Consider the following 25,631-nt stretch of genomic DNA (forward strand, 5'->3'; position numbering starts at 1 on the left):
ATCCTGACTTTTAGTCCATCCTCATCACTCTGGAGAGGAGCCCGGGTTACGCCTTTGACCATGGACCCTGGATTAGGTGAGTCAGTTTTTTACACGAAGCGACTCCCATCTGACCTCCGCAACCTTTGCAGGGGTTGGCAATGCATTTGCAGGTTTCGTCGCTATGTTTTCTCTTGTCAGAGCATCGGTTAGTATTCAAATTAATGTACAAAACTTCTACAGTGGATACATTACTGACCGGATGAAAATACCTAGGTACTTAGCTATCGTAATTAAATTATTACTAGACGAATCTAAAAACACTTCATGTGATCATATTTTACAAGCTTTATTTCGTTAAATTAACTAGGGTCATTGCACGCATTTTGTTGGTATCGTATTTGAAAGCCACGGCCGACGTATCCTTCGTCACTCCTGAACCATACTACTATTGGACCAGCACTGCTATCTGTAAACATGAGACCAACAATAATAATATTTTACCATATGACAGACAGTAAACTGTTACTTACATTTCGTATCTGTTTCAGTCAAAACTCTTAACCAATCAAAAGAACTATTGACTAACAAAATCCTACTATAAATAATAACATTATAAATGCGAAAGTTTGTGAGTATTTCAGTATGGATGTTTGTTACCCTTTCACGCAAAAACTACTGAACCGATTACGATAAAATTTGGTATGTAGGTAGCTGAAGATCCAGAATAACACATAGGCTCCTTTTTGTCACGGAGTTCCCGCGGGTTAGATTTCACGCAGACGAAGTCGCGGGTGGCCCCGAGTCAGTTATAATTTTGACTGAACAGGTAAGTAAGTAGGTCAAAGTGGTTTTGACTAACAATGATTGGGATTAATTGAGTATTTATATAGGACTTTTGACTGACGCTCTTCGTTCGATTTATCACCGTTACGAGAAATTACATATTACATACCTGTAACAGGAGCGTCCAAAGAAAAGTCCTGTATTACAGAACCATCATTGAGACGCTCCCCGCAGAGTCGAGTAGCCGATATAAGTAACCAGTCACTGGGGCAATTGAATATTTCAACGCCTGCTTGTCCTTTTGGAATTACCGGTAGTCCATCTAAAAATATACCATATCTGTATCTAACAACTTTATTCGTCTGGAGGAGTAATCCAATTGTAGCGGGAGCGATGATTCGGCTCGACCGCCACCAAAGGGAAGATCTTCCGCCAGGCTAGGTGTTATGCCTGGGGAACCGCGGGCGGCTCCGACGATGTTGCGTCGGAGGTTGTAAATACCTATAGCTCAAATTTGTGAAATCTTTGCTTGCGCGATTTAGGTTTTTCGCTGCTCATGACTGATAGCTTCGCGTGATTCTATTTTTTATTTTTGTGACTTGTGGCGTATAGATTTCACCACACAATTACCTGCGACACAGTTAGTTAAACAACTTTTGCGTATCATCGTTACCCTTAGTACCCTATTATCGTATATTTTAAGTAGTATAAAACTACAGTAAAACTTAAAATCTTCGAAAACGGATGGTTTAGGGCACATGAATGCAGGGCTTTTGGACTAGGAATAAAGCTTTAACCAATTCCCGCACAGCGCTAAGAACAAAACGAATTTTAACGCGTGGCTTTTCCTGCTGATCAAAGGACCTGTTTCACTGAGTGCCCATCTTGTGACTACTTGCCTATTCCAAATAATGGACTCTCTATTTCACAATTCTTTATCTGTAAAAATGACAAAGACCAAAACTCACCAGGGTCGTAATTGACGATTTGCATGTTGTAATTTGAGTTGGTATACGTAATGCTGCATGTTTGCGTAGCTCGATTTATGCACATTGCATAATTTAAATTATTCTGAAAAAGAAAACTAACGACTGAGTAAGTAGGTTAAGTCACTCTCTTGTTAAAGCGTACCGCGTCCCGATTGAATTCTCGGGGTGTACATATTATTATTGTACCTAGGTACTTAACAAATTTTTTCGGTCGGTCTGACACCAATCTGCCTTTCAATTTTTATAATGAAGACGAAGTTTCACTCGCCTCTTACGAGATTCAGAGTGACAGAGAAATGTATATCATTGTAATTTATACTACCTACGTAAATTTAACCTTTTAAAGTCTGGGAGCATGCGAGTGCGCCGATGCCGATGACACATTTGAGGTAGGTATAACTTGAAGTTAAAATTATATGTGACTAGAGGCCGCCCGCGACTTCGTCCGCATGGAAACCCTATCAATCCCGCGGGAACTCTGGGATAAAAAGTAGCCTATGTGTTATTCTGGGTCTTCAGCTACCTACATACCAAATTTCATGGTAATCGGTTCAGTAGTTTTTGCGTGAAAGAGTAACAAACATCCATACATCCATACAAACTTTTAAATAGTAGTAGCCTTTATAATAGTAGTAGGATTGTGTAGTGTGTAACCTGCCTCTAAGCCTATGTCCTCAATATTCATTGTAGCAGGAACGATGATTCGGCTCGACCGCCAAAGGGAAAATCTTCCGCCAGGCTAGGTGTTATGCCTAGGGAACCGCGGCTCCGACGATGTTGTGTCGGAGGTTGTGTATATAGCTCCAATCCGTGAAATCTTTGCTAGCGCGATTTAGATTTTTTATTTTTGTGACTTGTGGCGTATAGATTTCGCCACACTCATATATGGGTTTACAAAGTTTCATGAAGAAAAATGGATGTTGTGTCGTACCAAGTACTCAGGAATTCTCGCGATCCCAATGTCAGACTTGTCTCTGTAGTTGAAAGACTCGAGAATGCCCTGCGGTTCCGTGAAATATTGGAAGCAACCGGTAGGCCCAGCTAGTTCGTCCGTTTCTGTTAGTTGTGAAATCTGTGACATAGAACCGGTTTGATGGTACTAAAATTATTTCATTTCGGTCTAACAAAATAAAGTAGCAAAGAAAGAACTGCAGCTATAGCAGAGGGTAAAAATATCTGGAGTTTGAATCATTAGAAAAGTATTTTCTGAGTAACTGCGTAACAGATAAACAACTTTTGGTCGCCAGAGGCACCAGTAAAGAACTAGGTATTTTATCTAGAACGGTTATTTAATTCACCATACTGAACAAACGCTAATATTACTCGGATAAAGTTACTGTAGTGCACTGTTGAATTACTCTTAAGCTCTATATTGATGACTTACTTTAATGGAAAATAATCTAGTGTCCGCTGATACAGTTTGAAACGATAGATTGATAGGCCCATCAGTCTCTGCAACTTCGATGTAAACTGAAAATGAATTTCTTGTTGTTATGGCTATATCATATTTATTTAAGACTAACTTAGGACTACATAATAAAATATATGTTTAGTGTCATTTTTACATACTGTGTTGTCCTGTATTAACGCCGCAAAGTATTGGAATCACATTGTTCACGTTTTGTCCCGACACTATAAATTGGTCCTGTTGGCATGTTCCGTCGGTCGGTGGCAATAGCTGTAAATTCATTAATCAATTAAGTCTACAATGCTTTTTATACATAAATGTATGTAAGTATTTGTGTGTGAAATAAATAAGAAAACTGCATCAAAGTCCAATGCGTGGTAAAGCTTAGGAAAAGAAGAGAGCCTTAAAAAAAGAGAAGGGAAAGATGACATTGTTTTCATCAAAGTGTAGAATTATGTTTGGATTGATAATTTCTTTAACTAAGGATCTCACCTCAAAATTCATGAAATCCAAACGTATCTGTTTGACGTTCTCAGATGTTTTGTCTATCATGAGAGTACAGGATAGTCTTTCAGTACTCGGAGAAGGAAAACTCGGATTGGTGAACCATCCGGAAGCGGCAGATGTGCGATCGTCACATTTAAATTCGACTGAAAATTGAAATAAATGTAACTTTTTTTTAGAATGTCGTATCGAATATACAAAACAAACGAATTTACATCCTTATCATGAATAAAAAGTAATCTACATAGATTTTTTCCTAAAGCTTTCGCCTAATAATATTTTAAGCTTAATCTAAATTCTGAGTAACTAGGTACCTATAACGACTAGAAATATTTCTTACTTACGGACACAACAAGTACCGTATCCATCAGCACAAGTTCCCATGGGTCTTCCACTTGCATTCTGGCATTCGTATTCTGGTAAGCAGGTGCCTTCCAAACCACTACTCGAAGTGCAGACCACGTGATCAAACTCCACCACCTCAAACACTTCCAAAAACTTAGCTCGGCCAGCACCCAACAGCTTTTTATCTTGCCTTATTGGCCGACATCTTTTTCGTATCAATTTTCTCATTGGCTTTTTTTTATTTGTCACATTGATTATTCGGACATTATTCATATAGCGCAATATCGCTGTCGCATTTGGACGAGCAGTAACAGAAGTGCTTAAATTGTCAGCGTAATTAAAATCGGTATGCTTCTTCTTTTTAGAATTCCACTTATTCAGATCTGCTCCAATTGCTTCTGTGAAGTTCTTCATAGTCAATGGTACAAAACCATCTTGAGCTTGCAGATAATCTGTATTGTACGTTTTTATGAAATTGTCCTGTTCTTTGTCGATGATAGTTGCCGAATACCACCGCTCGCCATCACTGGTGATGATAAACCAAGTCAACAAAATCACGTGTACAATGATGAAATTCATTTCTTTGAAGACTTTGAGTGCAAGGCGTCTACCTTGCACCTAGTGACACGGTGCACTTGCTCCATCATGACAGTGGAACGGATGTAATTAAATGTCTAGAAACCGTTCTGGTTTGTTTATTTGTGATACTCAGCTATTATGTGACCTATTAGCACATCAGAATGTAGGCTACAAAGACACACTTAGGTAAAGATGCATTGACTGTTAAAGAAAAAACGAGTTAAGAGCTGAAAGTTCATCATCATCCCTGGATGAATGGAGTTTATATCCGAATAAAGTACCTACGTGACAACATCTCTCTTGTTCATTTTCGTTTTAATGAACGAATATGAAATATGGTATTTACTCCGTGTTCCGTGTGGTTCCCGGCACCAGCACAAAAAAGAATAGGACCACTCTATCTCTTTCCCATGGATGTCGTAAAAGGCGACTAAAGGATTCTTTTTTTAGGCAATGGGCTAGCAACCTGACACTATTTGGGTCTCAATTCTATCATTAAGCCAAATGTCTGAGCGTGGCCTATCAGTCTTTTTAAGACTGTTGGCTCTGTCTACCCCACAAGGGATATAGACGTGACCATATGTATGAATGTATTTACTCCATCGATGTATGTATACTTAATGTATATTCTACACATCGATGTGTGTAATATCAAAATGGGGTTATTAATATATTTTTCGTTAGCTTGGTGTGAGTTATTGTTACTATTCTGTTACCGAGAAATTCCATCGCCTACTTGGCCACTAACATGACTCGATAATTAACCCACCTACAAAGTAAAGGTACACAACGACTGCCTCGCGTGTAATTGACGTGTTTAGGTCACATATACCAGTCAATGAACAATTTCCAGACATTAGACCGCACCCTGATATAACAGTTTAACACGTGCCTCTATTAAATTTGCGGACTGACACCGAGAATGCAGTATAACTATACGATTGCAAGGGAGCTATTAAAAATATATCAGTAGAGCGTTATTACGTGGTAATTATATTTCTGACTCGCTTTAATTTAGGACTTTGAGTCCGGATGTCGATAAACCTCATATATAATATTTGTTTTATTTATTACATTATATTTTGTTTACTCTAGCTTTACTTCACACAAGAGCGTCAAAGAGTACTATTAAATTGAACCCTTATATTCTTCATAACTACGAAGGGCCAAAATATGGCGCGAGTATATGACAAGGCCTGATACAAATTGTTTCTCGATATGAATAATTTATTATATGTCGATCATACGAGTAGATAGCTTTATTCTTGAAACTCGACGAACTTGCTCCACTTGGTCACGGATATAATTGATCATATAAGTATGGAATGGAGTAACCTCTTAGGTAGATGATATACCTACCGCCGTTCGTTGGCTTTTTACATACATACATACATACATCTTTCCTGGAGGGGTAGGCAGAGACTACCTCTTTCGACTTGCCACGATCTCTGCATACTTCCTTCGCTTCATCCACATTCATAACTCTCTTCATGCAAGCTCGGCGGTTTCGGGTACTTTTGACCTGGCTTTTTACACTCTGTCAAAATTATAAGTTGTTTGAAAACGATTAGCTTATATGATGGGAATACATTAAGTACTACATTAAGTACATCGTCATCAATAGGACATTTAATAAAACAGTAAAAAAAATTGTCTTTACATTGACTATATTTTCAAAAATAAAATATTTATTGCGATGAACAATAAGCAAGCATGAATTAAAAAAAAATGCCTGTCTGTTTGTTTGTACACGCTAATCTCTGGAAGTACTGAACGCATTTAAATGAAACTTTTGTTGTATTGCTCTTATGCCAAGATTACATATTGCTTATCTAGTGTTTATTTATTAATTTCTTAACTTCACTTAGTCAGTTGGGTTGGGCCACACCTGAGCGCCTACAGTTTTTCAAAGCTCGTAGGTATGGCTTGCAATGCGTTGATGTCGACATACAATTGGCGCCCTATGCACTGTGTCATAGTATCAAACATATGATACATTTATGTCCTTTAGGCAGGCCTACTATAAAAGACATACGCAGACAGTTTTGTTACACTTTAGGTCTAGATCTGAAGCAATAAACAACAATATGATTTTAAAAGTAAGTACTTCATATTTTTTTACATTATACATTTCACAGCATAGTGTAAATCAAAGTCCTCAGATTTCTAAGTTAATTTTTATACCACAGTGTTATTTTATACAATTTATTCCCGAAAGTTTATTAACATTCTTTATATTCCCGCATGAAGCCGGGCACTAGTTAAATAACAAATAGTTCTCCATTATATGAGATAGGTATGAATGTCTAAATATATAATATTATATATACATAGTTATATATTAGATAAGATCTTGAGAAAGAGACTTTAAAAATCCTCCTCCGCTGTATTTCAGGGCTACTATCTAGTTCGCTTTCAACTCTCTTTCATTTTTGCGTGTTGCCGGTTGGACTGTCCACCGCAAAGCTTCGGGACTGTTCTGTGGTTACTTTATCACACCAGTGTGAGGTGTTGCATATCACATCCCACTTCTGATGTCAAAGATAGGTATTTAAGTAGTACCTATGTGCCAGATTTTCACACTATCGATCGTGGTCATTTGCGGCCCACACTTATAAAACTGTTTACAAAAGGTTACGTCAAAACAAAAAAATTGTCGTCCTGTTGTAAAATCTTACTACTTCTTTACTTATGTGCAGATCACAATATTGGTATGCGCCGTGGCAGCTACCCAAGCTGGTTTAATATCCCCGGTTGGAGTATACGGCTCACCTTATGGAGCTTGGAATCCTTACAGCTCATATCCAGCGCAGCCGGCTTTGGCTACTCAGCACTCTAATATCCTGAGGTCACCATTTAATCTTGGACAGGTAAAAATTTATCTCTATCAAATGTCTTTCTTGTGACCAGCAAACACATACCTACCCACTTACCTACATACAAAAAAACTTACATACATAGGTACATATAGTCACGTCTATATCCCTTACGGGGTAGACAGAGCCAATAGTCCTAAAAAGACTGAATGACCACGTTCAGCTGCTCGGCTTAATGATGGAATTGAGATCCAAATAGTGACAGGTTGCCAGCCCATCGCCTAAAAAAAGGATCACAATTTTATGGGTCAGGCCGCGAAAATTGTCAATTGTATCACAAAAGTAACACAAGACATTTTGAGTTACCATAACACAAATGTAACCCAAAAGCAACGAACATTTTGGGTAAAGTTCGTTTCAGATTGGTGACTAAAATAACCTTAACGAATATAAGTAAGTAACTGTAGTAAAAATAAAGTAGGTAATGAAAAAGTAAATAAATAAATATATACGCGACAAATTACACAGATTGAGTTAGCCTCGAAGTAAGTTCGAGACTTTTGTTAAGAGATACTAACTCTCTCAATGATAGTAAGGCTCTCAAATAACGCAATACCTACAACCAAAACAATGACTTATATTTTTTCTGTTTGCCTATTTATCTGGTTGGAAGAAGCACGACGGAGAGGAATCAAACATCAATAATTATTATTTCAACGGGAGATTGTAGGTAGCACCATTTAAACTAAACGACTTTCAATTCACACAATGTGAATGCGGCTTTACAAATCTATTGTGTTACGCAACACGTAAATTTGTGTTACAATAACACAGAAGTAATACAAGCGTAACACATATGTCATACAAAAGCAACACAAAAGTAAAATATTTAAAATATTTTTTGGTTATAACTTGGTTATTTATTACAATTAGACGCTTATGAGCGATTCCACGCACACTTTAAAACACTTTGCATAGAAATTCGGTACAAAAATAAACAAATCTCTGTTACTTACCTTCAAAATCACAATTTTAAATTTTTTATTCAATCAGAGCAAGTTATGTAACGGACTTTCAAAATGCCTCCTGTGACAAAACAACATTGTCTGCCTTTTTTACATTTATATGTCGGTAACAGTGATGCCATATTAATACTTTGTTTTGCTATTTGGTAGTTTTAATCAAAACAATGGGTATAAATTCGTCACACAAAAAAAATGTAACACAAAAGTAAAACGCTTTTTTTTATTTTAAACTGTCGTCAAACAAGTTATATCTGGAATTTTTGCACCGGTATTACAGTAACAGTAGGGGCTATCATATTATTCTTCGATGGTAAACATATATTTAAGGTATACTTTACAATTTATGGAGTATATCTTCATAATGGTAGTTCGACAAAAAGCGACCAAAAGTCACACAAAAAAATTGACAATTTCGGCGGCCTTACCCTTATAAGCCTATCCCTTAGTCATCTTTTACGACATCCATGGGAAAGAGATGCAGTGGTCCTATTCTTTTTTGTATTGGTGCCGGGAACCACACGGCCACATACAAAAAAATTATGTCTTTATCCGGAGTGATTAGGCAGTAACCACATCGTTCCTTTTGCGATCCCTCCATACTTCTTTTGTTTTAGCCCTCAGAATCCATGAGGTCTTCAATCTAAATTAATAAAAGTTGCTAACTGTTAATAGATTTTATTATTGATATTCTTTGTTATCTAGGTATCCACGTACTCAAAAAGCATCGATACACCGTTTTCCAGCGTTCGTAAGGCGGATATTCGTGTTAGCAACCCGGGAATAGCAGTAGGAGCCTATGGAGGATACGCATCACCCTTTGTCTCCCACGTAGGTGTGGCGGCGCCTGTGGCCAAGGTCTGTATAGTTATTCTAAAAAAAAATTATCAATACTTAAAAAAATTAACCTTTGTAAAACAATATTTACGTATTTTTGTATGTTGTTTGGCTATCACCGAATTTATCATTAGGCTTATGTCATCCCAAACCCTAATTATGCCTGAATTTCTAGAAAATAATTAATCAAAGGTGATGATAACAGCGTTTTAGATAACAATTTATTTCCAGAAATTATCTTAAAACTTAAAAGACGAATAATAAAAGGTGAAAATATTTATGCCGTGTGGTTCCCGGCACCAACACAAAAAAGAATAGGATCTTTTTCCCATGGATGTCGTAAAAGCGACTAAGGGAAAGGCTTGCAAACTTGGGATTCTTTTTTAGGCGATGGGTTAGCAACCTGTCACTATTTGAATCATTCAGTCTTTTCAAGACTGTTGGCTCTGTCTACCCCGCAAGGGATAGAGACGTGACCATATATGAAAATATTTACTTGATTTATGTAAAATTTCGTCTAGTGCAGTAATTGCATCCTCATCCTTCTGAATATCACTATACGCAAGAACTATGATGAAATCTGGTTTAGGTAGACTTTACCACTCCAGTATTGTACATAGTCATAGGCGACTGTTAGGGCTGACCAAAGACAGGTGTAACTAAGGGTGAGGAGAAACATTAATAAAAATATAATAATAAATTACACACATAAAATCACGCCTCGCCTCGCCGGAGGGATAGGCAGAAACTACATCTTTCCACTTGCCACGATCCCCGCTAACTTCTTTCTCTTCGTCCACATTCATAACTATCTCCATGCAAGCTGAGTGGTTTCGGGTTGACCTTGATAGTGAATAAACTTTTTTTAAATACTAGTATCCTTCCATAGGTAGCAACTGGAGGTCTCCTAGGAGTAGCATACTCTGCGGCGCCAGCTGTCTCCCACATGACATACTCCAATGGCTTAGGACTCGCCTACACTTGGTAAACCTCAACACTTGACTAGGAAAATGAAAAAACGTAAGAAATATTTATTGTGATGAATGATTCCTCTGTATTTGTTACCTACTAGCTGTTAACCTATTTATTTGCCTATTGTTTAAGTATGAATAAATGTATTAACAGAATTTTATTTGTTTTTAAAGTCATTGGATTATCTATACATATAATAAAATAGTTAAAATATTTTGTCTGTACATTTAGTATTTTTGACTGAAATGGATAGAGGGATACTTAGAATGAATAATAGAAAGCAAAAATATTTTTTTTGAATTTCTTGTCTGTCTGTCTGTCTGTCTGTCTGTATGTATGATCACGATTATCTCCGAAAGTACTGAACCGATTTACTTCAAACTTTCACCAGTTGCTTTGTTTTAACTCAGAAGAACAAAAGTTATCGACATTTGAATGAACTCAAGGCATGAGTTTGCCTGCAAATTAGTTACGAAATTTAAAATTCAAAGTCATTTATTTATCATTATACGACAGCATTATACCTATAACATATAAATATATACTAAGGGATAGGCTTGCAAACTTGGGATTCTTTTTTAGGCGATGGGCGAGCAACCTATCACTATTTGAATCTCAATTCTATCATTAAGCCAAATATCTAAACGTGGCCACAGTCTTTTCAAACCTGTTGGCTCTGTCTACCCCGCAAGGGATATAGACGTGACCATATGTATGTAATCTACTTTAATTTCGACACCACCGCAACGGCCTCGATGGTCCATTGGTAAGCGCGTGAGACTGTGAAGTTGGCGGTCCAAGTTCGAGTCCCAACAAAAACAAGATTTTATTTTTTATTAAAAATTTTTTTTTTGTGTTGTTTGAGTATTTTATTTCAAAAACTGATTATCAAAATACTACATATAATAAAACGGTAAAAATATTTTGTCTGTACATTTAATATTTTGACTGAAACGGATAGAGAATTTTTTTTTACATTTTTTGTCTGTCTGTCTGTATCTGACTATATGATTAAGATTGAACTCGAACTTCACGCGGACGAAGTCGCGGGCAACAGCTAGTTAAGAATATGGCGGACTTATTCCAGTTTTATTTCATATATCAACCAAATTACATATTATCACGTCTTTCCTGTACGTCTTCGGGATAGCCATGTTTAGCTGTATGGTTTGAAACGGTTTAAATAGAGAAAAATTGCTAGCTCATTGCCTAAAAGAAGAATCTCAATATTATATTAATCTTTCCCTTGATTGTCTTTAACAATCTGCACGGGGAGTGAAGCGGCTGGGAACCAACAACCAACAAAAATACAGACGTCTACCGATACCAGTCTAGATGTGACAAATAACACGCAAACACACAGTTCTTAGCTTCTAGGGAATTCTGAGAAGCAACCCAAGTAACTTTCATGAGGCTATTTAAAACATTTTGGCCTTTTGTTTGTTTACTTACCAGTTATCATCTGTCAAACGCTCTTTAGTATACTGCGGACATGGGCAATCTAGGCCATTGGTTGTAGGAATTTGGATTTAAAACTTATAGGCTAAATTAAAAACATTTAAGGAATTTTGACTGACTGACTCTTATCAAAGTTATGTATATTCGTTTGCATACTAACCAATGTCATGAGGGAAAACATTGTGAGGTAACCTGCACATTCAGGCAACTTGATGTGTAACCATGGATCCAATACGGGTTAAGATTACCTACAAAGATTGAGTAGGTCAGATGGGAGTCGCTACATGAAAACACCTGACTCACCCAATCCAGGATTCATGGTCATATGCATTCCCCGGCTCCTCTCCAGAGAGGTGAGGATGCAACCAGGACTAAAGCCAGGAGGAAGAAGACATACAAAAACTATATAATACATAAAAATACTTATGTTTTATTAATACTTCAAATATAACATATTCAATAAAAGCATTACACCTAGTATTAAAGTGATCTACATAAGTACATTAACACATAATCAACATGTTACACATTAAGTAAGCGTTCAAGCAGAAAGGAATGCAGTGCAAAAAGGCAATACAAAAATACACAATTGCTCATATACACTGATTACAAAATAATGTAGGTATGTACTTCTTTATTATTCAACTAACAGACTTTGTAAGCCTCCTTTGGTTAACATGCCTTTAATTCAAATAATATATTACATACTTTTTTTGGTTTCTTGTTTCCTTTCTTTAGCAACATCTTTAACAATGGAATGGAATGATAATACAATACTGACCATAATAGCCCTTAGAAAACCCATAGAAAATATCTGTATTAATATTTGAGAAATACTTTCAAGTGAACCTCCATACAGTAGAGCCAGCAACTTTCCAGAAATGCCATAGGTTGAGTATATTTTTCCTGCCTGAAAAAAATAAATAAATAGAATACGATCAACAAAGCAAACAGGTATCATTGTTTTTGTGTAGCAACATTTTTTTTTTAATTAGTTGAATTGTCTGCTGATAATTAAGTGATTATGTTTAAAATTTTTCTGTAAAAACATAATATTACAGATAATATAAAGAAGAAACATTAACAATAAATATATTTTTAAAAAGCTGGTTTATTAGAAGCCAGCATATTTACCATAGAGTCATGGATAAGTTTTTTTCCAATATCATCAGGAGAATGCAAGCCACCTGATGATGAAATAAGTTTAGTTTCTTTTGGTTTTGTTAGTTCCTCATTTTGGAAGCCAGGAGTGTCTGTATCCGGCGGGAACGACAAGGTTAGTCTCACATCAGTGCCCACCAATTCCATCAGTATTGTTTCTGCTAAACCTCTTAAAGCCCATTTCGCAGCACTGTATGCACCATATCCATAAATTCCTGCATAAAAAATAATACATAGTTTATTTTAATCAGAAAAATAGAAAGAAGTTTATAATTTTTTAAGATTTTTAAATACTCAGTTACAATAACATCATCTTATGTGGATTGCAGAAATATAAAAACACATATTTTAATCCAACTTTCTGTAAACTTACCAATAAATGCAGCCTCTGAAGCCACAAAGACAATCAATCCTTCATTTCTTTTTTTCATACCAGGCAACACATACTTTGTGGAAAAAGCAGTGCCCAAGTAATTCAAATTTACCATCTGCTTGATATCTTCAGGTTTCATATCTTCGAACTTACCACAGATGCACATCCCAGCACAATTCACAAGCATAAAAATTGGTCCTATAGTTTCTTCAAGGCCAGATAAACATTTTTCTATATTTTCGTAATCTGAAGTAACATCCAAAGCAGCATATTGGACTTTCTGTTGGGTGTTTAAACAATGTGATGTTATTTCTGATACTGCTGATTTCAATTTCTGTACATCTCTTCCTATAATTGTAACACTTGCTCCCAACTTGGCTGCCTCCAAAGCAGCGCTTTTCCCTATACCGCTGGAGCCACCGGTCACAACGACATGCCTGTTTTTTAAACTTTTATACACAATCTTCTGCTCTAATGAGTAATATAATACTGAAGCAACAAGTGCTATTACAGTACTTATTATAATAACAATATAAAGAAACATTGTCTTTAATATTTTTCCAAATAAAAATAGCTCAAAAGCAAGGCAGAATCATAGATTTTGCCACGATAAATTACAAGTACAAAACAGTTTCTCTATTAAGTTTGTGAATTACAAATTAGGGATGGGGATCTGAGATCCATTAATCGAAAAATCGATCTTTTGGAGCGAAAAAATCGATCTCTTTAATCGATACTATGCATTGAATCGATCTCGTGAATCGATCTCAGACGTCCTAAAATCGAGATACGATTTTTCTGTTTTGGTATAAACCATACAATTAGTTGAAGGCCCGTATTACAAGAACGCTGCCGGTTAATTATTCAAAACCTTGCGAGATGGCTGTATATGTCTCCTTCGCCTCACTTCTCATCAATAAAAAAAGTTATGTTTATAATCATATTCTTTTACCTCTCAGCTGCTGTGGCGCATATATGCGCCAACTGTCCAAGACAACTTAAAACTCGATTTTAAGCTTAAAATACACATCTTTATGGTTTAAAATTATTTAATTTACATCCCAAACATACTCAGCAACCAAATTACAGACAACAGAAATTAATCTGTTAAACTTTGAAAAAAGGAACATGGAATTTCCACAAGTTGCTTGTCAAAAAGCAACTTTCTATGTATAATGCACTTGCACAGGAAACTCAGGGTTTAAATGAAGAACATTGAAGAGATTGCTTTAGCGATAAGTCCGCCTTTGTACCATATATGTCTGCTTTGTGTTGTTTTGTATGTTTTACTCATATGGTGCAATAAAGAGTTTTATCTATCTATCTATCTATCTATTATTTATCGCAGGCAGTCGTGGACCTGATATGATCCTATACATTACTGGCAAGAGCAAAAAAACTCTATATATCACCACGTCTTAATGTTGGTTTACAAAAACATAGACAGGATAAACATTAACTAAGAATTTTTCAATAAGCTTTTTACCACGTAAATAAATGATGTCTCTTAAAAAATATTCACATACAACAATTTAATGTCACTTTATTTGATCAACCTTATGATATACTATTTTTAATTATCATTTAAACTAAATTCGCATATGATGAGCGGTACCGCCGGAACCTTACATTGCAAATGATGAGCGGAACCGCTTGGATCCCGGTAAACTTGAGAGATTGTTGTTTTTAAAAAGTTTAGATATTAGATAATCATTAGGAACTTTAAGCCAAATTATCTAATTGTTTTTGATTAAAAAAGATTTGAAAATAATTGTTTAGTTTTCTACCTGATCTGATACTTTGATGATAATTATAAGATTAGAAGTTAATTATAAGATTTGTCTTGTTTTTTATGAATTTGATTTGTACTAACAGTGTAAAAACCAATTTAAAAAAAGATCGATTTTTTGGAAATCGACATTTTAGACCTCGATTTTTTCAGGATCGATTCATGAGGTCACGATTGGAATCGATTTTAAAATCGATCTTTTTCAGTAAGAATCGCCATACATACATAAAGTCACGCCTCTTTCCCGGAGAGGTAGGCAGACACGACATCTTTCCACTTGCCACGATCTCCGCAAACTTCCTTCGCTTCATCCACATTTATAACTCACTTCATGCAAGCTCGGTGATTTCGGGTACTAATTAAGAATCGCCATTACAAATTACGTAACTACAACACAACTATAAAGAAAGAAGTCTCAAGAAGGTAGTACGTATCAAACAAGTTCAGAAACTAATTTAAAAAATAGAGTTATAAGTAGTATTTAAGTAAGTACACTATGTAGGCCATTTAAATTTTACCCAGCTAGGGTTGCACGTTATATCAAATATCCCGTAGAATTGATAAAAAGAAGTAGTAATATCGATAGCACCATAATTATTAATTTTCACCGTCTCGATAAAATAATATCAATTAAAGGCGAAACTATCGTTGTCCTGTTTCGTGTTTTAATAAAACCGAATTTATTGTTGTTTTATGCAAAAGTCGTAACTGCTATATTTTCCATCTTATCAAGTTTAAGCTCGACAAACGTAATTATTTACATTAAGAAAGAAAAAAAGCAATTATTTATTAGAGTATAAAATACATGCACATAAAGTTTTAAAATCTCTGTTCTACACAGATTGTAACTTATAAGCTACCAAAAAGGTTCCACTCAGCTTTATGTCATGTAATGTTCACGACACTAGTTTTTAGGTAAAGATAAAGAACACGATGCAACTGGTGACTAGAGAGAAAATGTAGCTATCAAGTTTCAAAAAATAGATCACTTAAAAGGAAAAACAGAAATGTTTTAGCGATTAATACAAGGGATGTCTGTGTACTGAAATAGAAATATTTGTTTTATTCGCAGACATATAAAATATAAAGTAATCAAGAATTGTTTTTAAATGTTTGGTTTTATCAATAATATTGTTGTTTTCAAATTTCCTGCTAGCTATAAGACGTGATACCTGGGATCTAACATAATATCCTATAATTTTTTTACTAGTTTCTCGAAATATTGTTCTGAGCTTTAATTTAAAAAATGAGGGAGAGCAGCAGTCTTTCACAGACAGTGACAGATGACAGGATTCAGCTTGAGCTAAGCGAGCGAGATAAGCAAGATTTTGCATTTATTGAGTTACCTTTATTTCTATAAACTTCCTTGGTCAGTTCATATTATTAAGCACGAAACACTCGGAACAGGCTTTAATGGTCAAGTAACGACTAAATTCGATCAAAATATTGTGTAGGTACTGATTTGTTATTAAAGTCATTTCAATTATCTTGTGTGTGTGTGTGTAGAAAATGAATAATGAGGCAAATAGGCTCAATACGTTCTCTACATGGCCCGCATCGGCTCCTGTAGACCCTATCAGAATAGCCAAGGCCGGATTTTACTATACAGGCGAAGGCACTGAAGTCCAGTGTTTCTGTTGTGGTGGTAAAATATCTGAGTGGAACTATGGGGACCAAGTAATGTGGCGTCATCGTCACATGGAGCCAAACTGCGAGTTCGTTGTGAATCCCCGCCAGTCGGGAAACGTGCCTTTGGTGTTGGGGTCAGAATGCCCTTCAACCATAGACTCCTCTACTTCTTGGACCTCTGAGGAACAAATTGACCCTATAGAATCATCTCAGGATTATGGATTAACTGAAGAAGATGAAGTGTATAAAAGTGATCCATTACGGCTGTTGTCCTTTATCAATTGGAATGTAAGAGATGCACAAAGTTTTCCATTTCTATTTATAAATGTTTTAATAGCTTTGATTACTTAATGGTCTTACAAAGAATAAACAAAAAACCAGTCTTATCAATAGTTAATATTTGTCTTGCATGTACAATTTTGTTATAAAATTTTTCATCTAGTTCACTTTACTGTTTATTTGTTAACGTATAACCTTTAACTTAAAATACCTTAACATTAGAACCTATTTGTCTATATCTATTTAACCTTGACATTGAAGGTTCTTTTAAAAAACAACATAACAAAAAAATTATCATTTTTATTATTTGCCCTGTAATTAACACCATCAGATATTATTCTTACCTTGTTGAACTTATGGGTCTAGAACTATCAAAATTGAAGCTTGTAGAATATAGTAATAAATTTCTGTGGCAAAGGATCAAATGATAACCACTATGTAGATATAAAAGTGATAAACCATATTGTATGTAAAATATTTATTCATAATAAATTACCTATGTGTATGAAATATAAATGATGATTAATGTTCCATTCATAAAACAGCACTGATTCCTCCCTGTGACTATTCAATTCCATGAATTGTGGAGTTTTTATGAATGTGTTTTACCAATTCTTCTTACCATATAGTACAAATATATAAAATTCAGATTGTCTATACTCATATCATATCATAATGTAATAAATAAGAACAAACTATACATTATTAATTTTTGTACTCAAACTCATGACATGGCCATTGTCCATTCAAGGTTAATAACAAGCTTAACATAAAAAAGTAAAGGGAAACTTTTAATGCATGGTCAAACTCACCAAAACACATTTTGTTGCAATTTGTTCTCAAATTTTATAGTTATATGGAAGGATTGGATCTTGGTTGAAGCACCCTAAAAATGTCAGTTAAATATGAGACAAATTAAACAATTTGAGTTAACCTTGAAATAAGTTAGAAACTTATGTTACTAGATACCAAGTCAATGTAACTATATTTTTAATATATATACTTATCTAGATAAACATTCAAGACCCAGACCAATCAGAGAAGTTGTTTGCCCATCATGCCCTGGCCAGGATTCGAATCCAGGACCTACTATCTCACAGGCAAGCACTACTGCTGCGCCATAGAGGCTGTCAAATAAGTGGTTATTTTTAATGTTATAGTAGTTTTCAGTGAACTAATTGATAAATTTATTTACATGACAGTGACATAACAGATTATTTTTGTTTTCTCACAGGATACTTCTGTATCCCGGGAAGCGTTGGTCAGTGCTGGCTTTTACCATGCTGGTCAAGGCCGACTCCGCTGTGCCTGGTGTGGGGGAGAGCTAGCTCCGTTTAGACGATTTGGTTCCCTTGGTACTCCGCTTGAGGTGCATAGAATGTAAGATTTTATAAAAATTTCACATTCTTATTGTTCCCTGAAAGAAATTGCATAATGTTATGATAAATGATAAACATGCATAATCTGACCTGAGATATAGATTTATATATTATTTCATAGTTTTTTTATGGATTGAAGTAATAATGCACCCTCCAGAGATACTACAGAGGCTTGTTCTGTATGTAAAAAATAAACCCCTAGAAAATACATTTATTCAATAAAAATCGGGTCTTCATACTATGTCATTTCATTCCAGTAGAAAAAAAAAGGCGTGAACTTAATGACATTACATGAAGATAATATAGGAAAAAGTGGTGAACAGGTTTATTTCGTAAAACTACAGATATGATGAAATAAACCCTAAAGTCTGCCATCATCCTTTTGTCGATAGTGTCCGTTGCATCCTTACCTCTCTAAAAGGTCGTCTGGAAGATCGCCCAGGGTCTGTTAACAAACTGTGATTACAATTCTGGATTGGTTTCTTCAAATTTTAACAAGAAAAAACACTCATTTCGGCTCTGAAGGTTTTGCAGAAGAACATAACCATAACATGACAAAATGTGCAGGTTTCCTCACAATATTTTCTATTACCATAATCGGGTCACATAAGACTTTAATAATATTATTTTATGTTCGTTGCAGGTACTTCCCAAGATGCCAGCATGCCGCTACCCTGGAAGCGGCGCAACATTCGACCCACCTGTCTCCGCCAGCCTCGCCCACCCCTGAGACCACTCCGATACAGTCTCCTCCAGATACAACTGATCATTCATCGCAATCGTAAGAGAATCGTGTGGCCATACTGGTTATAAATTAAGTCTTTTTTAAGTTGTAATTTGCTATTTATCTGATCTACATACATACATCACGTCTTTCTCCCTTACGGGATAGACAGAGCTAACAGTCTCGAAAATGTTCGGAAGGCTACAGATATATGTTAGAATTCATTATAACACTAAACTGCGCAAAAACGATTATCTGTTTTAAAACTTTTAATTTCGCAGTGCTGGCGCAGAACATAATGCTCGTCTGCTAGAATCTGGCGGTTCCTGTCGCTCGCTGGGAGTGGTGGGGGGCGTGGCGCGGCACCCTGCGCAGGCGACGCTAGCGGCGCGACTCGCGTCTTACAACGGCTGGCCGGCGGACAGAACGCAAGTCCCGATGACACTGGCCGAAGCTGGCTTCTTCTACACGGGCACTGGGGACCAGGTTCGTAGAGAGAAAACTAAAAATATCAAGGCTAATAAGAATAGCTAGTTTTTGTTATTGGTAAATCAAATAGTACACGCACTCGGGTGGTGATGAGTTCCTATTAAATTACCTCACACCACTTGTGTGGTGAAAGAGTAATATTAACAATGCCATGTCAAATAGTGACCAGCACTAGGTATTAATTCATAATTTCTTCATTCATGTTTCAAAAGAAAATCCTTTCTGAAATTATTCCTCTTCTAAAATTAAACATAGTGGAATCATTTAAATTGCAACACTACATCACGAATATTAAGATTTTTAAAATTTGTTTTTATCTCAAACAAATATTGCCAGGTTCGTTGTTTCTACTGCGACGGCGGTCTGGGAATGTGGGAATCCCAAGACGTGCCGTGGTCTGAACACGCGCAATATTTCCCACACTGCGGATACGTGTTGCTCATCAAAGGGCAGGAGTATGTGGATTCTTGTCAGAATAGAACTTCAGTACAGCGGACCGTAAGTAAAATTCTTTTGCCATAATTGATATTATAGTAAAGTGAAAACATTGCAAGTCATAAAATATTAAGTATTTGTATTTTTGTTAATAACCAATAAACTATAAACTTCTCGACCGATTTATATGTTAATTCTGTTTTTTTTTTTTGCAGAAGTTCGCCTATTGCCTTGTAATTTTATTATTATTTAGTTATGAATTTGCTTTATATCCTTTTGTAGTAAATAATATTTTTGTAGTAAACATATAATTTTTATATCAAATAAATACGTTGCTTTCGAATACCCAGATGATGAAAGAAAAAATGCGTTAAAGCACATTCAGAGACATAACTGAATCTAAAGGAATGTATCCAAGTTCTAGCTCTTCGATAAAGTATAAATAAACTTTGTTATTTATTCTTGATCGTAGTTCTAACTAGAACTTGAGGAACTTTATTCCATTGCAATAATATTTATCAACCTTTCTTATTCGAAGTTATTTTAACCCATAAAATTAATCTTGTTTTCTAGTTTTCTGCTGACAGCGGCCTTAGTTCTAGAAGAAGAAATCCTGGTGTAAATTTTCCTATTACTGAAAGTCAGGTATGTAAGGATTTTTTCAATGCCTCTAATAGTCGAGTGTCTCTTACATTCAGACATCCCAATCTTTAAGTGTATCTTTGGCCTTTTTGGGATGCGATATTTTTAACCGACTTCAAAAAAGAGAGGAGATACTCAATTCGGCTATAGATATTTCAGTGCCGTGTGGTTCCCGGCAGTGCCGTGTGGTTCCCGGCACCAATACAAAAAAGAATAGGACCACTCCATCTCTTTCCCATGGATGTCGTAAAAGGCGACTAAGGGATAGGCTTACAAACTTGGGATTCTTTTTTAGGCAATGGGCTAGCAACCTGTCATTATTTGAATCTCAATTCTATCATTAAGCCAAATAGCTGAACGTGGCCATTCAGTCTTTTCAAAACTGTTGGCTTTGTCTACCCCGTAGGGCATATGGACGTGACCATATGTATGTATGTATTATTTAACCTGCTCAAATTTAAAAATAAAAAAATATTTCTAAATTTTAGGTAGAAGAATGTATGGAGAGCAGCGCGGCGCTGGCGGCGCTGGGCGCCGGGCTCGACGCCGCGCGCGTGCGCAGGGCGCTCGCGCGCCGGCTGCGGGCCACGGGTAACAATTACATATTTTATGTTCAAACATATTAATGGACTCACAATCCCACCGAAAAAGTATCAGAAACAAACAAACTCTTCCTCCTGTTCGAAAATGGCTCTTAATAAACTACAATAAAGCATACAAGCCTCGATTATAAAACTTCTGTTGCATTAAATTTACATAGATTAATTTTTGAGTCTATGACTCAAAAAATATATATGTAAAACAATTTAAAAAAGTGGGATCTAATATATTGATGACGGAAATGATCGGACCATGATTCAATGAGATTGAATGTGTCTAATTAACTAAGTTTCTGGTTTGACTCTCAGTCCGATCATTGTATTAAATGTTTTCCAGATTGGGTCCTTGATGTTCGTTTCCGTAACTACTTATTATTAATATGGAAATGCGTTAGCATCCCATTACATAAGTATTAAATTTACTTAGACTTGCGCAACCTTCATCCGTATGAAAATAAAAGCTGCAATGAGATTTCGCTTTGGAGAGAAACTCTTTCTCTCATATTTGTGTGTTCCCAGTTGCATCCTCCTCCACTTCGCTTTGGGGTCTGGGGGCCGGTTATTTTTCTTAACAGTGGGATGTAATAAAATAAAAACAAGATTAACGAAACAAATCTTTCAATCATGATTATAGGTCTGCCATTTAATTCGTCGGAGGCACTGATCGACGCAGTCCTCGACGAGCAACTGAACGAAGAAGCGTGGAGCGTCACGCCGCAAAGCCAGAGGTTCGCCAGGGACATACTAGCGGAGACTCTAAGAGATTTCGCGCCTATTTCTGGGTGAGTTTTTTTTACTAACACTTACTGGATCACAGTGCTATCTTTCTGATTGAACTGTTACCTTTTAAACAGAGGAATAAATGGGATTAGGATTTAAAAGCAAGAACTCTATACCAAATACGCCATCGCTGCGTGATTTTTTATACCAATTTTATTATCATTTTCAGAATAATATCAACACAATGGGACGACAGACCAGATAGCAGAGTGTCTTCATCAAGCCCCACACGTTCTGTATCTTCCGTGAACCTCAGACAACCGCCAACGCAGCTACCGAGCCAATCAAACCAACCAAGTGAACCTCTACCATCTAACTTGGATCAAACATTGTACCAACCCTCGAGCCAACCTTTGGACCAAGCTTCGGGACAAACTTTAAATCAATCTTCGCGCCAATATTTGGAGGCTTCTAATACGCATCAAGCAGAAAAGGCCACCAGTGATATTAAAGTAGTGAAAGAAACAGATAGAGATAAAGAGAGTAGAGTAAGTGCAGTGGTAGAGAAAAAACCAATGTCGTTAGAAGAGGAGAACAGACAACTCAAAGAAGCAAGGCTGTGTAAAGTGTGTATGGATAGTGAGGTGAGTAAATAAGTATTTATTAGTTAATTTAGAGTTTGAGAGCCAAAGAACATGCTGGCCGGCTGCGTACCCGTATTGAGGTGTTGTGACTATGATCAGGACAAAAATTTGACACTTGCTCGTGGCGCGTACAGTTTAACCTGAGCTGAGTTTCGCCGCAATTGCTTAGTAAAGCTGACATCGCAACATGGCAGGCGTGTCGTTTTTCATTATCGCGTGAAACGGGACAACGATAGTTTTCCGCGCGTTAAAAATAGCGTGGCGCATGTTCACGCGCCTATTCATAAACGAAATTTGGTAGGTATATAAAATATGTCAACTTACTGGTCGCCCATTACAGCAATATTTCCGGCACAGAAGCGCCGGGCAGCCAGAGGGCATCGTGGGGAAATGCCGCGATCCCATGATGCCTTCAAATGGCAAGTAGGGCGCACGGAGGGGTTTTAGTGGATAGGCTGGTATATTTGCCAGGAGTCCCACACTCTCTCGGGCGAAGACCCGGGTTGGTCTGTAAAAAGGATTTCCCCTTCAATAAATTAAAAAAAAGGTATATAAAATATGTGGCGTGTTTAAGTATAAGTGGTGTAGTCGTATGACGTGTGCAGGTGAGCGTGGTTTTCCTGCCGTGCGGGCACCTGGTGTCGTGCGCGCGCTGCGGCGCGGCGCTGGCGGCGTGCCCGCTGTGCCGCGCCGCCGTGCGCGCGCTCGTGCGCGCCTACCTGGCCTGACGCGCCCCCCGCAGGTACGCCCGGTTCTTCAAAAATTTATAATTTCGAAAATCGAAAATAAAATCGATGTTTTGTCTGCTTCTTACTAGGTTCACTGATCCGAGAAAAAAATAATAATAAACAAAAAAATAATCTCCCCTATTAACCCTTGCCCGGTTCAGGTCAGTACCTACCAACAGTCTTGAAAAGACCGAAAGCTCATGTTCAGCTGTATAGCGTAATGATGGATGAAATAGTGACAGGTCGCTCGCCTAGAAGAAGTATCCCAAGCTTATTAGGCTTTCCCTTTGTCGCCTTTTACGACATCCATGCTCTAATGTAGGTACTAAAAATTTTCACGTTTCTTGTTACAGAGCAAATTTTACAAGAATCACTGTTTGGAGTCTCCCAATCTCGTATCATGTGCAATTAGATGTTCATTCAAGTGCATTAGATACTAATGTGTTCGTGGTACATTAGAGGTGTGTCTTAGGTTACAATCATACAGACATCTCGTCATTATCACTTACGGGTAGACAGAGCCAATAGTCTCGAGAAGACTCGAAAGCCACGTTCAGCCGCATGGCGATAGAAACAGGTTGCTGGACCATCGCCTAAAATAAGAATCCCAAATTTATAAGCCTTTCTATAATTTAATTTTACAATCAATGGTATTCCATTTCTATGGTAAGACTATTTATATTTACAAAAAATTATACTTACTCATTATAGGCGGATGGCACTACATAATATCTTTTATTTTATAATAGTTTCCAGCAACATGCTTAGTCGCCTGGTTGCAGCAATGTCTTGCCAAAAAAAGTAATTAAAATGTATCCATGATATGTATCGTTTTAGTTTTTTTTTGTTATATACATACCTACATTTATCCACTTCTAAGAGAAGACATAGAGATTTTAAACGCAGAAGTCAATTTGTGAGCTTGTATTTTTTCCAATAGTGGCTAGTGGCAAATTTCCAATTATTTATCTGTAGAAGTTTTAGCCCTGATACTTTCTCAAAAAAATGCTGCTACTTTTTATGAATTGATCGTTTCATGAAATAAAGCATAGAAATATTGTTACTTGCTCATCTAGTAGTCACGCAATAGATACACTATGTAAGTATGTAAAGAAATGCTTATCAATTTGAACCACGGGCACTACCCTGTTAAGATAATATAAGCACTGTTGGCGATTCTATTGAGCATTAAAAATGTAGTTAATTATAGTTTTCTTATATTTTTTTATTGTCACATAATTATGTACTAAGTACATTGAATATTTAATGATGTGATAAAGATGTCTTACAATAAACACCTAAATACTTTTTGAAATTATCAAAAGAAATAAAATTATAATTGTATAATGTATATATGATGCAATGCGAATTGTGATTAAGAATGCATTTTTTTTGTTCCGATCCTAAATCTTTTATCCTTTTTGCACTAGAATCGACGTTAGTGTTTATGTATTTAATATATACTTAGTTTACACTTTAGGCCTACATAAAATGTACGCTTGTAGTGTATCATGCAATTGAGACACCTAAGTGTTGATATTAATACTTCGACCAATTTAATTTAATTTTATAATAACAAAATAAAAATTAACCCTTAAAATAAAGTCATTTTAGAGGTTCAAAGCATGAAAATTGAATTTTAATTGTGGGATTTTTCTATTAAAAATGTTGTTTATAAAATTGACCGGAGTATAAATTTCACCTTTATATATGCACCACTCCGATGTAATATTCAAAACTTCCTCGCTCTAAAAATCCATAATTTTGCCCATGCCCATCCACCATTGTATTAATATCGTAATTTACTCATTAAACTATTAAAATAATAAATAGGACTAACTTTTGAGCAAATTGACACTACAATATATTCGTAGCCTTATCTAGCTCATAAAGTTGACTATGTTTGCGTTGACTGAAAACGGATGTACTGAGCAGAGTGAAAGTGGGTCCTTTAGTAAAGAGTGGGTAGGATACGTAACCACGATAGTTTCTATAAGATGTTAATGATTGTTTTAATGGTAGCGGTGTTTTGTGAACGAACTTTAATGAAATGGTTTAAATATTGTTGACTTTTATTTATTTATAATGCATACATAAAATCACGCCTCTTTGCCGGAGGGGTAGGAAGAGACTACATCTTTCCACTTGCCACGATCTCGTCATACTTCCTTCGCTACATCCACATTCATAACTCTTTTCATGCAAGCTCGGCGGTTTCGGGTACTCTTTACCTGACCATTTACCTTTAGTTTACTTAATAATTATTTATCAAATATAACTTAAGTTCTGAAACAGTACTTTGTAGCACTATTTAATACTAAAGAAATAACCTTAGGAAAAAGATT

The 25,631-nt window shown here is 36.2% G+C and overlaps 4 protein-coding genes across 5 annotated transcripts; 2 read left to right on the plus strand and 2 right to left on the minus strand.

Moving 5' to 3' along the window:
- Window positions 1–321: 321 nt before the first annotated feature.
- LOC106134942 (uncharacterized) lies at window positions 322–6,350 on the minus strand. Its single transcript, XM_013335095.2, has 8 exons — window positions 4,011–6,350; window positions 3,655–3,812; window positions 3,324–3,432; window positions 3,139–3,224; window positions 2,686–2,826; window positions 1,734–1,836; window positions 935–1,087; window positions 322–448 (listed from the first exon to the last, which is right to left on the minus strand). Exons 1-8 carry the CDS (start codon window positions 4,588–4,590, stop codon window positions 342–344), a joined length of 1,437 nt encoding a protein of 478 aa, XP_013190549.1. The 5' UTR covers window positions 4,591–6,350; the 3' UTR covers window positions 322–341.
- Window positions 6,224–10,352, plus strand: LOC106135575 (cuticle protein 76). The gene is made up of 4 exons (XM_013335926.2): window positions 6,224–6,689; window positions 7,290–7,460; window positions 9,134–9,286; window positions 10,155–10,352. Exons 1-4 carry the CDS (start codon window positions 6,591–6,593, stop codon window positions 10,251–10,253), a joined length of 522 nt encoding a protein of 173 aa, XP_013191380.1. The 5' UTR covers window positions 6,224–6,590; the 3' UTR covers window positions 10,254–10,352.
- Window positions 10,353–12,105: 1,753 nt separating this feature from the next.
- On the minus strand, window positions 12,106–14,012 carry LOC106135735 (3-ketodihydrosphingosine reductase). 2 transcript variants are annotated; one of them, XM_060945521.1, is made up of 4 exons: window positions 13,861–14,012; window positions 13,230–13,815; window positions 12,830–13,071; window positions 12,106–12,605 (listed from the first exon to the last, which is right to left on the minus strand). In XM_060945521.1, the coding sequence occupies exons 2-4, from the start codon at window positions 13,771–13,773 to the stop codon at window positions 12,396–12,398; spliced, it is 996 nt and encodes a 331-aa protein (XP_060801504.1). In that variant the 5' UTR covers window positions 13,774–13,815; window positions 13,861–14,012; the 3' UTR covers window positions 12,106–12,395. The 2 variants fall into 2 exon arrangements, with proteins under 2 accessions (XP_060801504.1, XP_013191564.1); XM_013336110.2 differs by having other exon boundaries at window positions 13,230–13,892.
- A 2,278-nt stretch (window positions 14,013–16,290) lies between these two features.
- Window positions 16,291–25,349, plus strand: LOC106136149 (baculoviral IAP repeat-containing protein 7). Its single transcript, XM_013336612.2, has 11 exons — window positions 16,291–16,935; window positions 18,161–18,306; window positions 18,949–19,086; window positions 19,311–19,515; window positions 19,855–20,016; window positions 20,527–20,598; window positions 21,084–21,186; window positions 21,829–21,976; window positions 22,144–22,558; window positions 23,164–23,300; window positions 23,640–25,349. The coding sequence occupies exons 1-10, from the start codon at window positions 16,528–16,530 to the stop codon at window positions 23,284–23,286; spliced, it is 1,920 nt and encodes a 639-aa protein (XP_013192066.1). The 5' UTR covers window positions 16,291–16,527; the 3' UTR covers window positions 23,287–23,300; window positions 23,640–25,349.
- Window positions 25,350–25,631: the final 282 nt, after the last annotated feature.

Source organism: Amyelois transitella, chromosome 8, assembly GCF_032362555.1.
Source record: "Amyelois transitella isolate CPQ chromosome 8, ilAmyTran1.1, whole genome shotgun sequence".
Classification (NCBI taxonomy): Eukaryota; Metazoa; Arthropoda; class Insecta; order Lepidoptera; family Pyralidae; genus Amyelois; species Amyelois transitella.

Coding starts and splice junctions, on each gene's coding strand:
- LOC106134942 (XM_013335095.2), bottom strand. CDS start 4,590: ATGAATTTCATCATTGTACACGTGATTTTGTTGACTTGGTTTATCATC. Junction 2,827..3,138: donor CTAGATTATTTTCCATTAAA/GTAAGTCATCAA, acceptor TCTATGTCACAG/ATTTCACAACTAACAGAAAC. Junction 1,837..2,685: donor CGAGAATTCCTGAGTACTTG/GTACGACACAAC, acceptor TTTCTTTTTCAG/AATAATTTAAATTATGCAAT.
- LOC106135575 (XM_013335926.2), top strand. CDS start 6,591: ATGTCCTTTAGGCAGGCCTACTATAAAAGACATACGCAGACAGTTTTG. Junction 7,461..9,133: donor CACCATTTAATCTTGGACAG/GTAAAAATTTAT, acceptor TTTGTTATCTAG/GTATCCACGTACTCAAAAAG. Junction 9,287..10,154: donor TGGCGGCGCCTGTGGCCAAG/GTCTGTATAGTT, acceptor ATCCTTCCATAG/GTAGCAACTGGAGGTCTCCT.
- LOC106135735 (XM_060945521.1), bottom strand. CDS start 13,773: ATGTTTCTTTATATTGTTATTATAATAAGTACTGTAATAGCACTTGTT. Junction 13,072..13,229: donor TTCAGAGGCTGCATTTATTG/GTAAGTTTACAG, acceptor TTTTTTATGCAG/GAATTTATGGATATGGTGCA. Junction 12,606..12,829: donor AACTTATCCATGACTCTATG/GTAAATATGCTG, acceptor TATTTTTTTCAG/GCAGGAAAAATATACTCAAC.
- LOC106136149 (XM_013336612.2), top strand. CDS start 16,528: ATGAATAATGAGGCAAATAGGCTCAATACGTTCTCTACATGGCCCGCA. Junction 19,516..19,854: donor ACACGGGCACTGGGGACCAG/GTTCGTAGAGAG, acceptor AAATATTGCCAG/GTTCGTTGTTTCTACTGCGA. Junction 22,559..23,163: donor AAGTGTGTATGGATAGTGAG/GTGAGTAAATAA, acceptor TGACGTGTGCAG/GTGAGCGTGGTTTTCCTGCC.